Raw genomic sequence first — 15,283 nt, forward strand, 5'->3', positions numbered from 1 at the left:
GCAGATGGCTAGGCAGATATACATAAATGTGTGCACTTAAATCTGATCAGTGTGTTTATAACAAATGCAAAACACTGTATTAGTGTGTTAGGATTATGAATTTAAATACGCAGGAAATGTCTCAAATTGGCAGACCAGGAAACCTACAATAAGAAACTTTTGGTTTTGTTAGCTAAAATTTAATCAGCTTCATAGGTTCTAAGACAATTTGTACATGCACTCTCACAGTGCATTGCTGCATGGGTTTATATTAAAACACATCAGTATAGCACCAATGCTAAGCTCTTCAGGGGAAGGTTCATGTCCACCTATAAACATACACATACAGCACCGAGCACAACACAGCTCCCATCCTGACTGGGGTCTCTCCATGTTACCATAATACAAATAATAATCATAATAATAAAGTCTTATTTGTTCATATTATTTGCCTTAAAATTTTGAAAAAATTAAGTTTGCCTGTATTAATGGCAATAAAAATATATTTTAAAAAAGAAATGGCAGTTTAAAATCCTGCAACATAACATAGGAGTTTTATGGATTTTTCTGGGGTCTCTCAAGAGGGCTCCAGGTAAGGTAAGGACAGTAGTATGTGTAGTAAACATCTGAACTGAGAACATTATCCTGACATGTTCAACATGCATCAGCAGTTCTTTGAAGCTCTTGAAGTTGCTTGTCTGGATGTCTGTGTCTCTCTCTGCCTCTCTTTAAGCAGTGTTTGAGGATGAAAATAGCATCAACAAGATGCTAAGAAGAAACTACTGAAGTGATTCCAACTGTGAAAAGAACCCTCTTGCTGCTTTTTACATAATTTGACATGATTTGAAATCTAAACAATGCACATAAGCTTATGTAATTACTCATTATAAATCTGAACTCAAAAAATGGAGAGAGAGTCGCACTGAGAATCACTAACACAAGAGTAGCTGAGACCCCTCCACAAAATTGGAAAAAAGATGTTCTTCTAGTGCATCTAAACTTTGGCTCCTCTATGAGCATTCAACTCAAATACTGACATGGAGCTTCGTACTAGTGTGACTGTTTAGTGCAATTGTTAGATTCTCTTTTCTCTAGTTTTCCATATTTTAAATAATTTCTTCCTGCAAAGCATTACAAGGAAACTGAAATCCACGTCTCTAGGACAGGACATGACAGTTAAAGAATCACATGACTCAGAAGACCAGTGAACTATTCACCGCAAGACATGGGGCTAATAATTAGAAGTGAACAAATGTGACTGTAAATTAGTTACTCAAATATTCCTCGATTATAATTAGGTTTATGGCTTCTACATTATTGGCATCCATCATATTTACACAAACAAGTTAGCAAATAAATTCCATCGTAGATATTTACAAGGTTAGATCCTTTATTTCTTGTGGACAAACTGAAGAAGGGACTAAAACTGGCATATGCTTTCAAAATTATTCCTTCTAATGGGAACACAAGGCTTTCCAACCCCATGAATCTGCAGGATCCATGACTAAGATACCCCCCACCCCGAAGATCTTCTGTAACACCTTGCTCTGGTTCCCAAAACCCTAGAAGAAAAGTCCCTGCAGAGCACCTGCACAGTGGTATGTATATGAATAAGCACAGTATATCTGCAGTTACACTAGCTTGGATAAAATTACCAGGGCCATCATTCTGAATGCTTAAGGGCAGAAACTGATCCTCAGCTGGAGACAAAACATCATTTCCCCTTTACATTATTACACAATTAAGTATAGTGAAGATATTCTTAAATATTTGACATGTTGCACTCTCAGAGACAAGATGAATCAATGGCCTATTCAACTGTGATGATTCCTGTGAAGAACATTTTCTTATTATGATTACCACTACTACACTTCTTGCCCTTCACCTGCCATTTTCAAAAGACCAGTTCATTACATTCACCTTCTTTTTCTTACATCCACAGCATCAATGCTTTTAAGTTTACTCTCAATTTACAGAAGATCACCCAAGTTCTACGAAAAAAGCTAGCACAAAGAAATAAAAAAAGTGATGCAAGGTCACAGGCAGTATCATGACAAGATCTCCGCAGGGAATCCCTAGTGTTCAAATACAGATTCCATGGACCATAACTGCTGGCAGTCACATCTCCATCCCATCTGAGACAATCTCTTTAGGGACTCAAAGGAGCCTTATAAAACCTCTCAACTGAAACTGCTGTAATACCTGGTGTTACACATTCTGCACTGCCCCCAAAGCACAAATGTTTGGCATTCTATAAAGAAAGGTAACAGTGAAAGAAATCAGGTTTTGTCTTTATTAAAAAAACCATCTGCATAATGAAGCAGATCAATAAAAGCAGAACAATAGGGTTATTAAATTACTCTTTTCTGAGATACAACATGATTATGATTCAACTTCAGATTCAAAGTTCCATATAATTTCATCGCTGATTAATGCTAAGGAACTATAAGCTGGTCCCCTTCCTCTCTCTGTAAACCAAGAATATGATTTATTAAAGGACACCCCATTTTTACATACTAGATTGCTGAAATTATTATAGGCAGGGCTGGTAACACCACCTATTAAAATTACGTGACACTTCCCATTATCTGATCCTCGTTTTCAGTTACTTATATTTTTGCCAAATATTAACTGCGTGGGCTGAAATTTTTGATTCTGGACATCAGCCTCAGGCTGAAATTTTGGGGAAATTTCAGCAAAAATAATTCAGCCATATTCAAGAACAAGGAAAGATTTAGCGATGGAGGGTTGAATTAATTTGATGACAGGGACACTGATGGAGAGGAATTGAGCTAAGCTGCTATTGAGGGAGTTGAAAGTGATCGATGGCAGCAAGAAGGGCAGGATTTGTTTTCATGGCAGAGTAAAATGATAATATGCAGAGATAACTTGGTGGTGTTAGCATAGAGAACAGGAAGAGCTGGTAGATGGACTGATTTGATACAGAGGATAGAAGTGATTGGGAAAGATGGTAAGAGTTTGTGATGGAAGGTATAAAACACTTCCCAAAATGGAAACGTGCCTGAGTGTTTGTTACTTCCTTATTTATCATCTCCTTTATGAAATTATGGAGGCAGGGAGTGAACAAATCCATTATATCGGCTCCAAACTTTGGCAGTCCTCAAGTCATTTCTTGCACTGCCACTGAAAATTAATAGGACCAGCACAACCACTGAGAAGTTTCATACAGCCACTATTCCCCCGCCCCACCTTAAATCAACCTACCACAAAAATGTTTCCTTCTTTTCCCCCTCATTTGTGGATTTTCCCTCCAAAATTTCAATGATCCAGAACAGGTAATATTCAGTCCTGCAAAAGTGCCTGAAATGGCATTCCTATAGGATAGGAACAAGAGTTTCAAAGCAGCTTTCTAATGGTTCTATATAGCCATAGAAGGTCCCAGATATTAGACATTAAAATTGCTACATTTTTATATACAGCTTAGTCACTTTACAATCCTCCCTGTCCTCTGAGTTCTGAAAATGTGGGTTTATGGTACTAAGGGGGGCTGTCTTTGCAGATTGAGGGAGATGAAAAATTTTCCCAGTTGAGCTTGGCCAGAAAACATAATTTGTATCCTCCAGGAAAGTCCAATATTTGGTTTTGTCCTGATTCAGGACCAAACAAGAAAAAAAAAATACAATTTTTGTAGAATGAAATATTCACATGCAAGCGTTGAAATGAAATGTTTTGACACTGTGAAATTAAATATCTAAATAAAATGTCAATTGGAACTGAAACATTCTGAATTGACATTTCACTTTAAAAAGACATTTTAAGTTGAAATATCAATTTGAAATTAACTCTTTCTATTTGAATCAACTCCTCAAATAGAAATGGTTCAGTTAAAATAAGCACTTAAAAACAAAGCAAAATGTTTGGATTAAATGATGCTTTGGAAAAAATTAAAGAATTCATTAAAATAATTCCAATATTTTCCAGTGTAAAATTTCAGTTTCAACAACTACATTTGCCAATGGAAAAAAGCCTACCTCGGACATCTCTTCTCCACAGCACATATGGAGGAACAGAGTTACACTGTACTAGGTCTGTGGTATAATTGCCCATCCATGCAGAGACATGCTGCTTTTGGCTATCATGTACCTGCACAACGTGTATCAGATTTGGTCCCAAATATCCTGCATATCCAAGTCCTCATTATCCAACATCACTTTTGAGTATTCTCACAGGAAAGTATTAAGTTCCTAACGATAGGCCCAGTTCTCTCAACCTTACTCACAATGAGGTGTGCTTTATTTATGTTGATTTAAATGGGACTGCTTCCTTATTTGAGTAAAGGTGGCAGAACTGGGCCATAAATAATTATATCTCCTAGATACAACTTGTCAGAATTTTTCATTCTACAGAATATACTTTTCAACAATTTGTAATATAAGTGTTCTATTTTCCAGGTCTCACAGCTAACTGAAAAAATATAAGGTGCACTCCTGCAAAACACATGCATTCATACCTTTTCCATAAAGAGCCTTGACATCTGAGATACCATTAGATGGCCAAGCAGAAGCCATATTATACGTTCCTTTCCCCATTCCATCCAGAAGCTCCACTCAAAGTCTGTGGGATCCTAGAATACATAGTGAATTGACTGATACATGTTTCAAAACTGGGTGCGGTGAGTGAGTGTACTGATGAAACAGAGGGAAAGGTTTGAATAGAACACAAAGGTTTACGATCCAATACCACAGAGCGTCGTCTGAAGGGAATCTACACATATTGTTAAAGTAGCAGGGTCAGATTTTCTGAGGCGATGAGCATCCATAATTCCAAATTATTTCAATTTGTTTAAAATTTGTGGAACCATTTCTATTGGTCTTATATCTTGTAAAACCAAAATTTGGGGCCAAATTTGATTTGATGGTGACCCTCCTTTAATTTTCCCACCAAAGCATCAAACATTTTCAAACTATAAAACATACGCACAAGCACATAAATACATGTATCATCTCAGCACTGAAAAATGTAGATACAAGTGAGGAAGCACAGACTCAGCACAGAATAAGATTCCTGATTTTAAGGGCTCTCTCTCTATTCATCAGTATTTACTCAATACCTACGTGGTATGTTCACAGTAATGAGATTTCTCCAGGAGGCCTGTCAGAAACAATATGACAGTCCTCCACACAAGGATTATCAAATGGAATTTTCAAACTACAGTAGTACGTGGCTGTTTACCAGTATCTGAACACAAGAGGACAATAGTGTGGATTTCAACTATGCAGCAAATAACTTGCTTTAAACTAGATTATGTTACTATCCAGACCTTAGTGCAACTGTATACTTTGCAGCTTTGGTGCCATGCCCAGTGCACCAGTCAGCAGAATTGAGCTAGCATGAGGAAAGAAGTAATCTGCGCGGTAAAAAGGAGGTGCAGATGACTTTCCCGCACGGAGCAAGGAAGAAAACCACAGAAGGAATTATAATCGAGTCTGGACTGTTCCTGGGGCAGAACAGCTATGCACCACCCTTACTCATGACAAAACAAAGTTTCAAACTAACTCAGAGCAACACATTAGCTTTAGCTTAATTCTGTTTAATTACTCTGATGATCTTCCAATATTTGAATAATTTTTAATTTTATAAAATGCCCTGATCCAAGAAAATGCCTGATAATGGTTTTTACATGCAATTTTGGCTCCTAGCCTCCCACCCAGATTTGATCACAACCAACACTTTTTTGAAACAGCCTGTTTTCCTAAGTCCTGAGACATGCTCATACTACTGATCATAGTGTTTCTTGCTGAATTCACCAGCTTCAGTGGGACTACTCAGGGTAGTAAGCACTATATGCTCATGCTAAGTGAAGAAAGAGAATTTCATAAGGCAGCACAAAGAACAATCTACACAAACTTCTACCCAGACCAAGAAAATTGCATACAAAATTTTCAATAAACAAAGTTAATATGATTCTAAATAAGAAACTGCAAAACTTCCACTAGAAGGCTCATCAACCACAAAATACTGCAGCAGATCATAGTAACTGTTTTCAGGGACACTCCTGGAATGGCAGTACAAATCACACCAGGATAAACTCCAGATCAATTTCCTGAAGCAAAATCCCACTCAAGCTTTTAGCTTCAAAAAAATATTACATAGCTCCTTCCCCATCCTGTGATTTGTTATCCCTGATATTCCAGTCTCTCCTCCAACTTTCCCACCATTCTCAATCATAGAACACAAGCCAGTCAACTAGAGCCAATTCTAATACTTCAGGATGGTGGTGAAGCACTGGAATGGGTTACCTAGGGAGGTGGTGCAATCTCCTTCCTTAGAGGTTTTAAAGATCAGGCTTGACAAAGCCCTGGCTGGGATGATTTAGTGGGGACTGGTCCTACTTTAAGCAGGGGGTTGGACTAGAAATCCTGAGGTCCCTTTCAACCCTGATATTCTATTCTTCTATAATTCTATGATTAACTTTTCAAGGAAGACAGGCTCATTCTTTTTCTACCTGAATGTTTTGAATTAGCTATTTGAGACCCAGTCCTGCAAGCCATCCCTTTAATTCAGTCTGAAGCAAATATGAGGTCCAGGCTTGAATGGGCCCGTAAAACTGGAGTACTGCCAGAGACGCCATTGAAAACTGCTAGTATTCCAGAACCACACCCTAGTGAGGCTCCTATTTTGAATGACCTGCCCTCAGTGTAGGGCTCTCTGTTCTGCCACATTTTGTATCATTACCAGCTTTTGAAGAACATATGTGTAAAAACCACTCTGAATATCACATCTCCCCCCACCTGTCCAGACCACACATATTTAAAAGACTAAGCCATTTCAACAATGGGAAAAAACAGCCTACATCGGGGTTCTCAGACTTTTTCTTTCTGAGGCCCCCCACAACATGCTATAAAAACTCTAGGGCCCAGCAGGGAGAGGGGAGCGCTCAGGCATAGGTGTAGTTTGACTTCTATTTTGGGTGGGCAGGGGCCAGCGGGGCTCAAGCCAGCTCCACACAGCGGGGTCTGGGGAAGAAGCGCCACCTCCACCCCCTGACTCACCTCAGTAGGCCACCCAGCTTGTCTGGGTTGTGAGGGAGGCAACCAAACATTATAACTCAAAGGTCGGGGGCTCAGCTCAAAAAGTTTGAAACTTTGAAACCTGCACCACCTATTCCCTCCTCAGGGAGGACTTCAAAGAGGCTAATATAGATGGGGGAGCCTGTCATGGGGTCAGCCTCCAGCAGCAGAACAGGCATGCCTGCCTCTGGTTCCCCTCCTTCAGAGTCCGCAGTAACTCGACACACGCTTCCTTGCCTCAACAACACCCCTCCTGGGTTCCAGTTTATTAGAAAAACAGTCTGAATGGTCCAGGACAGAAGTCCCAAAACATAGTCCATTTATCACCCCAACGCATGCAGTCCTTAAAATCCCAAGATATCTAGTCCCTCAATGCCTCTCATGCTACACTCCATCTTCTGTCTCACCTGGGCTCTCTGGTGGTCCTCTCTAGTCCTTCTGCCAGCCCTTCCAGCTGGAATGCAACCCTGCTCTTCTCAGCAGGAACCCCCACAGCCTCACTGCTGGGAGCTCATCCTCTCCAGGGGAGCATCCTTCACTTCCTCTGGTCTTTTAACCTTTTTGCTCCAGAGAAGCCAAGAGGTAGGCCCTTCCACTGTTCCCCTGACTCCAGCCCTCTCTGTCCTTCATCAGCTTCAGCTTCAATGTCAGCAGGCAACTCACCTCTGCTGCTGTCTGGCCTTCAGCCCTGGCTCTCAGGCATGGGAAGGTCAGCCAGCAAACCCCTCTGTTGCTGTTCTACCTACAGCCTTCCTCCAGGAACCACCTACACCTTCCTCAAGAGACCTCCTACAGTCTCCTCGTCTCAGGCAGCTCTCACCTGCTCTATGGCCCAGGTGCCATTTTTTAAGCCCAAGTGGGGTCAGTGGACCAGTCACTATTAAGAGACCCACTGTCACCCTCTGACGGAGCCAAGCAATGTTTGAAAGAGCTTGTTTTGCAGATAGCCTTATTTCAGCTTTAGGTTCATTTTCCAGGGAACACCCATTAAACACAAGATTCTCTGAAGAAATTTATTTCAACACCCAGCGCAATCCTTACTGCTAGTCCAGTGGTTTTCAACCTTTTTTCAATTGCGGACCATTAAAAAATTTCAAATGGAGGTGCAGACCCCTTTGGAAATCTTAGACATAGTCAGTGGACCAAAGGTTGAAAACCAATGTACTAGAAGTAGTCCTGCCAGAAATCTCTCCACACAACTAGTGTTTAAGATTTCCAGCTTTTTCACTGACCAAGGGTAACAATTTTAAGTCACAAATACAAAATTAATAAAAATTCATTTTGGAACAGATTGAGACTTGGGCTAGGTGCATGCACAGAGGAGTAAGAACCCATCTTACATTGTTAAGTGGGTTACCCTGCACTTGGGTCCAGGCACACAGGATTAAGCTATGCTCTTGCTTACTCCATCCCTGGAGCAGCTGGGCAGGGAAGGATAGAGGAATGGTCAGAGCCTGGTCTTCCTCCCACTTCTCCCTGGCCTGTACAGATATCTATCTAAGGTTCTTATATGACCTCCATCACCATAGTACCAGAGCACCTCAGAATCTTTAATATATTTATCCTCACAACACCCCAGGAGGTAAGGTAATGAAATGTTAACATCCCATTTTACAGGTGGGAAACCAAAGCTCAGAGAGATCAAGTGACTTACCCAAGGTCACGCAGGAAGTCTGTGGTGGACTTGACCCCTGGTCTCCCCACTTGTCAGCTAGTGTCCTAACCACTGGACCATCCTTTCTCTCTGTTTAGCCAGTGAGGCCCTGATCCTGCAATCAGTTCCATACGGGCAGAGCCCAAACCCTGCGCTGAGTCCCGTTGAGTTCAGTGAGGCTCCATGGAAGCACACAGGTCCACATGCACAGAACTGTTTGCAAGACCGAGACTTTAGTCCCCAATCTCACAAAAACTTAGCCATGTGGTTTACTTTATGCCCTATGAGCAGTTCCACTGAATAGTCAATGGGATCACGGCCAGAGTTTGTTTCCTCTGTTGGGTGTGTGGGTCACAGAAACAGGGGAAAGAAAGTCATCCAAAATAATAGGAAAATGTGAGCATAAAGCCACAGTAATAGACTGGGGCACTGAGGTGCAGGTACAGTACCTCAAACTACTTTTAACTACTTTTTTTAGACTGCCTAGTTTTTAAAGTTACTGGTGTCCCTTTGAGCTCTTCCTTGCCTATTAGTTGATAATTGTCCTGAATACTAAGACTGAGTACATCCTCAGTGCTCCCAGTCTCTATTGATTCAAAGCTGACACACTCAAATCTCTTACAGATCTCTGGTCTTGCTCCTAGCCCAGTTCCCCCATAGGAACAGAATGCAAAGTATAATCACCTTTATTTCTTGATATTAAAAAAATATTCTTGGTCTATTCTTAACTAATACTGTGATTTCACTGTGCATTATTACTCTATTTCTGCTGACCTTTGAAAAAGTAGAAATAGATTTATTTCCATGCGCTGTTAAGTTCAAACTGGGGAATCAACTGCTTTTATACTGCTTATCTGAGAGTTAATAAGAGACTTGCATTTATATGTTCCAATTTACAATTGCAGCTTTCTGTGAAGATAAGAATTTGTATTCTGCAGCTGTGGCTGCAATGGCCTCTGTTTTTTGTTGTATTGTGTCAAGTTCTTAACATGTCAGGTAAGAAATCTAACCAGGAGAAAGGAACAGAAACAATGTTAGCAGGTAAAAACACAAGCTCTTCATGTTAATAAGAGCATCTCAACTAACTTATCCCCTTAAACTTTACACCTTCTAGTCTCTGGGTCCTAATCTCATTTATTTACTCTTAGTTCCTACATGACTGGAGGAGTCAGGATTTTGCCCTTTCAGCATCTTAAATAAACATCAGCATGAGGATGCATAGAAGGGTCTTGTTAAAGATGTATTTTATTACAGTTCTGTATATGGACTTGAGAGTCAACTCCACTTTACAGATGAGATCTTGACCTAAACACAAATGCACAATTTAAACAAGCCCTTACTCAGCCCAGAGCACAAACAACAATGTCCTCAGTTGATGCTATGCCAAAAATTGCAACTACCTAAAGGCTGCATTAAAAAAACAACAACAAGTAACAAGAAACACACAAAAATTGGGGGAAATGAAACAGGGAAACTTCTTTGGAGCAGCAAGAACAATAGGAATAAGGGCATCTCTTCTCTTTTCTGTAACCCCTACGGAAGAGATGTGTCTACAGCCAGGTCCACACTACAAAGTGTTCTCAGAATGGCTAGGTCAGTCATTGGTGTGGAACAAACTACACCCAATAGCCAACACAGCTATGCTAGCAAAATCCCCAGCATAGACACAATTATGCCAGCAGAAGAATGCTTCTGTCGGCATAGCTAATGTCATTCAGAGAGATAGCATTACTGTACAGAATAACTTCTTCTGTCAGCATAAACTGCATCTACACTAGGGGGCTCCGCTGGTATAACTGTATCAGTATAGCTTTATCTTCAAAGCCCATGTCATGCAGACAAGGCCTACATGTCTCTATTCCTAAAAGCCAAATCCTGAACCCTCTCCCATACCCACAGCATTGAGGACTCTAAACACAGTGGAATGTTAAATAGTCAGTATAATACATACATAACCTATAGATCACACTACAATCACATATAGCTTCTTCTGCAGAAACAAACGTCTTATGCTGATGTAAACAGCTGGAATCAGAGGAAGAATCCCTGCAGTGACAGATTGTGTTGGCAGTTTCCAAAGAGAGCAGAGCAAGGAGAAGACAGCAAAAGCTGGCAGTGCCACAAAGCACATGCTTTTAATGAAGGACTAATTTTGTAATATACAGATGCTCCTAATTCAGAAAAGAGTATTGCAATGCACTCTACATGGAGTGACACCTTAAAACAATGCAGAAACTGAAACTGGTGCTGAATATGGCAGCTCATTTGTTAAGCAGGGCATCTGGCTGGGAGCACATGACACCAGTGCTCTGGGGTCTGCTAGCTGCCTATTGGTCTCCAGGTGTAGTTCAAGGTGTTGGCCTTCACCTATAGAGCTCTAAATGGCCTGGAACCAGTCCACATGAAGGATCACCTCTCTCCCTGTGCCATACTGGCATAGCTATGGTCAGCAGGGACACTCAAGCTGGATCCACCTCATTATTAAAGAGAAGGAGCTGCTGGTCAAGACTGTGGATCTTGCTCCCCATTTGAAACAAAGCAGTCTGGAGTTGAAACCTTCTGGGCACAATGCAAAAACCATTCGTTTGACAGGTTCTGGGGGATGGTTGAGAACATGTTCATGGCAGGGGAAAGGGAGGTGTAAGGGGCTCTTCTGTTCCTTTAATTTATGGGCTGGCTAAATTAATCTGATACCTGTGTACAAGTATTTCATGATGCTGGGTGCTCAGCACTGCATTACTCTAAGTATTATGACACCTGCAGCTTTTGTCTGAGCATTTACTGTCATTTAAATCTGAAGAAATAATAAAGCACTCCTTGCAGAAGGTGAGCATGAGGCCTATGGACCACGTAAGCCCTTGGCACAGAGTGATTTCACCCAAAGGCAATATTAACTTGACTCTATCAATCTTTGAGAGCAGTGTATTAAACATGAAGTGCGGACAAGAGTATGAGGACCACTATGCAATGAGGGTGTGGCCACGAATAGGTCAGGCCCAACCTTTAGGATCTGCATTTTTTTAAAGAGGGGTGAGAAGCCCGAATATTAACAGAAATGTTTTCAGATTTTTAAATACTTTGTTCCTAGCTGGTAATTCAGGCAGCCTCCTCATGTCATGGCACAATGGCTCATTGGCTTAGCAGCAGCCCCTGTGGCTGTCACACAGACATGAAGCTCCTATTATTTTCATGTGACTTTGTTCCTACTGTTAACAAGGAAAAGGCTAATTTATGTTCAGTGATATCCCTATCTATATGCCAAACCATGTTACATGATTAAATGTGTTAAAAAAACTAAATTAGTCAGTCAATCTAAAAAAAATTGTTACAAGTAGCTTGAATTACCTCATCAGCACCTGAATGCCCCAGTCTATTACTGTGGCTTTACATTCACATATTCCTATTGTCAAAGATGATTCTCTCTCCCATTACTGGGTGAAAGATCTGCACAAACAACAGAGAAAACTAACTATGGCCCCAATCCCACAAAGATTTATGCACATGCTTAACGTTCTGCTTTTTGAATTGCTCCTATTGACTTCAATGGAATTGGTCATAGGACACAAAATAAACCAGGTGTCTTAAGTTTTTGCAAGATTGGGGTCTGAGGCCTCAATCTTGCAAACAGCTCTATGTGTATACACCCACGTGCCTGCACAGAGCCTCTCTGAACCCAACAAGGCTCCATGCAGGCACTGGGGTCTGCTCATGTAGAACAGACTGCAGGTTCAGAGCCCACCTGACTAAGAGAGGAAGGATGGTCCAGTGGTTAAGGTACTAGCCAACAAGTTGAGAGACCTGGGGTCAGGTCCCTGATCCACCACAGACTTCTTGTGTGACTCTGGGCAAGTCACTTAGCTTCACTTGGTCTCAGTGCTCCACCTGTAAAATGGCGATAACACTTCTCTACCACACAGGGGTGTTGTGAGGATAACTACATTTCAGCTTGTTAGGTGCTCAGATACTACGGTTATGGGGGCCATATAAGAGCCTAAGATAGACAGAACAATGTAAACAATGAAGAAAAATACACATTTTTTTCTTTTCTCTGTCTCAGCTAAAATAATATTTGGCTTTACTTGTAATAGTAGTAGAAAATTTTCAAAAAGAAGTGTGATTTTTAAATTAACAGTATTTCTTTAAACATTTATGCTGCAAAAATTATTACCCAGCAAGCTAGACTGAAAACCAGTGTAGGGTGACCCGGATGCTCAAATATAAATTCAGTAAATTCATTAACAGAATTATACGATGGGGCTGCCTGCAATCGCGAGGGACTGGACTTAATGTCCCTTCCAGTCCCACATCCTAAGAAAAGCCATTATCCAAACAATCAAATGACAAGCAAAAAGGAAAAGCGCAGCTGGGGGTGCACAGGGAGGCCAATGCTTTTTAGAATAAACACTGACACCAGAGATTAAGTGATTCTGCTGCTAATATGTACCAAAGGACAGCAATCAAGAGAAAAACTATAATACAAATTTCTAGATCATGTCACATCGCATCAGGTAAGCCATTTTTCCTCTTGAGGGACGGAAAAACTCAGGAGATCAAATTAATTTTTTTTTACACTATTGATTGAGCTTGCAATTCTAAATCAGTATCCAGGACTGGCAAATATCTCCTTTTGCAAATGTTTTATGTATTCCATGCCTGCCACTGAAAATGAAGTTGGAGAGGCAGGGCATGGAGAGGAAAGTGTGCTAGTAATGGACCACTTTTAACTTATTTATTTTGATTAAAAACATTGGGCCAGAATTCCTTCCCTCCCACCGTGAAACCTGTGGGAAGAGCTGAAGGGAAGGAATCCTCCTGTCACATTGGAGGATGCACTTTTCTATGTATTTTTAAGCGTAGAAAAGATGCTTTACATCATTTTAGATTTTTTTTAATATAGTATATTTATACTTATTAGTTTCTCTCCCTCTGAGTTCTGTGTTCTTGGACGCAAAGTATTAAAGGTACCTGGCTTTACAGAGGGAGGGAGGCAAATAATAGGCTCTATAAAAATCTGAGTTACTCTTTAAAACACCTCTAAAATAATACTCAACTGAGGAAAGGGAACATCTTACAACACACAGTAATTCACAGAATATAGCAATCCAGGGATCAGCAACTTTTGGCACGCAGCCCACCAGGGTAAGCTCCCTGGCAGGCCGGGCCAGTTTGTTTACCTGCCGCGTCCGCAGGTTCGGCTGATCGCAGCTCCCACTGGCCGCGGTTCGCCACTTCAGGCCAATGGGAGCTGCAGGAAGCGGCAAAGGCCAAGGGATATGCTGGCCACCGCTTCCAGCAGCCCCCATCGGCCTGGAGTGGCAAACCGCGGCCAGTGGGAGCTGCAATTGGCCGAACCTGCGGACACGGCAGGTAAACAAACCGGCCCAGCTTGCCATGGGGCTTACCCTGGTGGGCCGTGTGCCAAAGGTTGCCGATCCCTGTAGTAATCTGTGGCAAGTGTCCTGCCTAGGAGCAGAACATTCTTTAATACAGTAATCATAAAAGTTGGTCACAATCCACTTGAAGAAGACTTCCACTGAATTGCTAGGGATAGGAACTTACACGAAGCTTACAAACGAAAATGATCAGTAATATTCATTAACCTTACCTTTTTAAGTCCCCAAAACAGAGTATCTTTTTCCAGTTCAAATTCTCTTTCAAGTTCCTCTTCATATTCTGCCAAGAATAATACCCCCATTAATAACAGCTCACCAACAAAAATAAAGAGTGAATGGGCCTGCAGTGTTCGTTTTTAAACAGTATGAAATGCCGTGTGTATGTTTTTCAGGTAGATACAAAGAAAGTGGGAAGAGAGGTTCTTTATGCAGGAAGAAATCAAGAAGGGTAAGGAGGGCAGAATCCACCCCCAATCTTTAGGTCTGAACAAAATAGTCACTACTGTAGTCCCTGGTCTTTGATCCTTGCACACCCCCAATTTCTGGCTGATGTATGCGTACAATCATGGACCACTGATGCTATCTCTGTCCCAACCCTGCATTTGATCCATGCAGGGTTGGCATGCAGAGTAACCCAACTCCACCATACATTCAGCATGCTGTGAATTTCCGTGTACTGACTGCAGCCACCCAATCCTCACACAGCGGAGCACACTGTTCTGCTGAGTTGGAAGTCTTCCACAGCCTTTCATCCTTAATGCATGTTTTATTCTATTTCTAAAGAAAACAAAGCATGAAAACACATTGGTTCATGGTCTGTTTCAGTGCAGACAATCACTTCCATGACCAAAATCTAAGCACCAGCGTGATACTATGCTGACCAGTGTAGAAAAAGATGAGAGTAGGCAGGGGAAGGATTTTTTGTCTTATATAAACAAACTAAGTATCACCACAATTGATTATTTAAGATTAAATACATATACATACACACACACATACACATATCCCTCCCTAAACACTATTTAAAGTATGAACTATTCAGTCATTGGTCACAAATACCATCAGAGACCTCGTTTTAAAAAAAAAAAAAAAAGGTGGAGGGACATATATTCTGCAAAAAGCAGATATAACACATGAAATATCTAGCAGGTTCAGTTGAACTATTCCCACAAGTGCATCCCAATCAAACTAACTGTCCTCAAAGCCCACTTCAGATTCTGGCTGGT

The 15,283-nt window shown here is 41.1% G+C and overlaps 1 protein-coding gene across 1 annotated transcript in view; it reads right to left on the minus strand.

The window, feature by feature from the left end:
• HHAT (hedgehog acyltransferase) overlaps window positions 1-15,283 on the minus strand; it is a 393,415-nt gene that overhangs the window by 293,565 nt on the left and 84,567 nt on the right. The window contains exons 4-5 of the mRNA XM_074949317.1: window positions 14,270-14,337; window positions 4,451-4,564 (exon numbers count right to left, since the gene is read on the minus strand). Of these exons, the coding sequence (XP_074805418.1) occupies window positions 4,451-4,564; window positions 14,270-14,337 (182 nt within the window). The remainder of the gene's footprint in view (window positions 1-4,450; window positions 4,565-14,269; window positions 14,338-15,283) is intronic.

The sequence above is a fragment of the Natator depressus genome, chromosome 3 (assembly GCF_965152275.1).
Source record: "Natator depressus isolate rNatDep1 chromosome 3, rNatDep2.hap1, whole genome shotgun sequence".
NCBI lineage: Eukaryota > Metazoa > Chordata > Testudines > Cheloniidae > Natator > Natator depressus.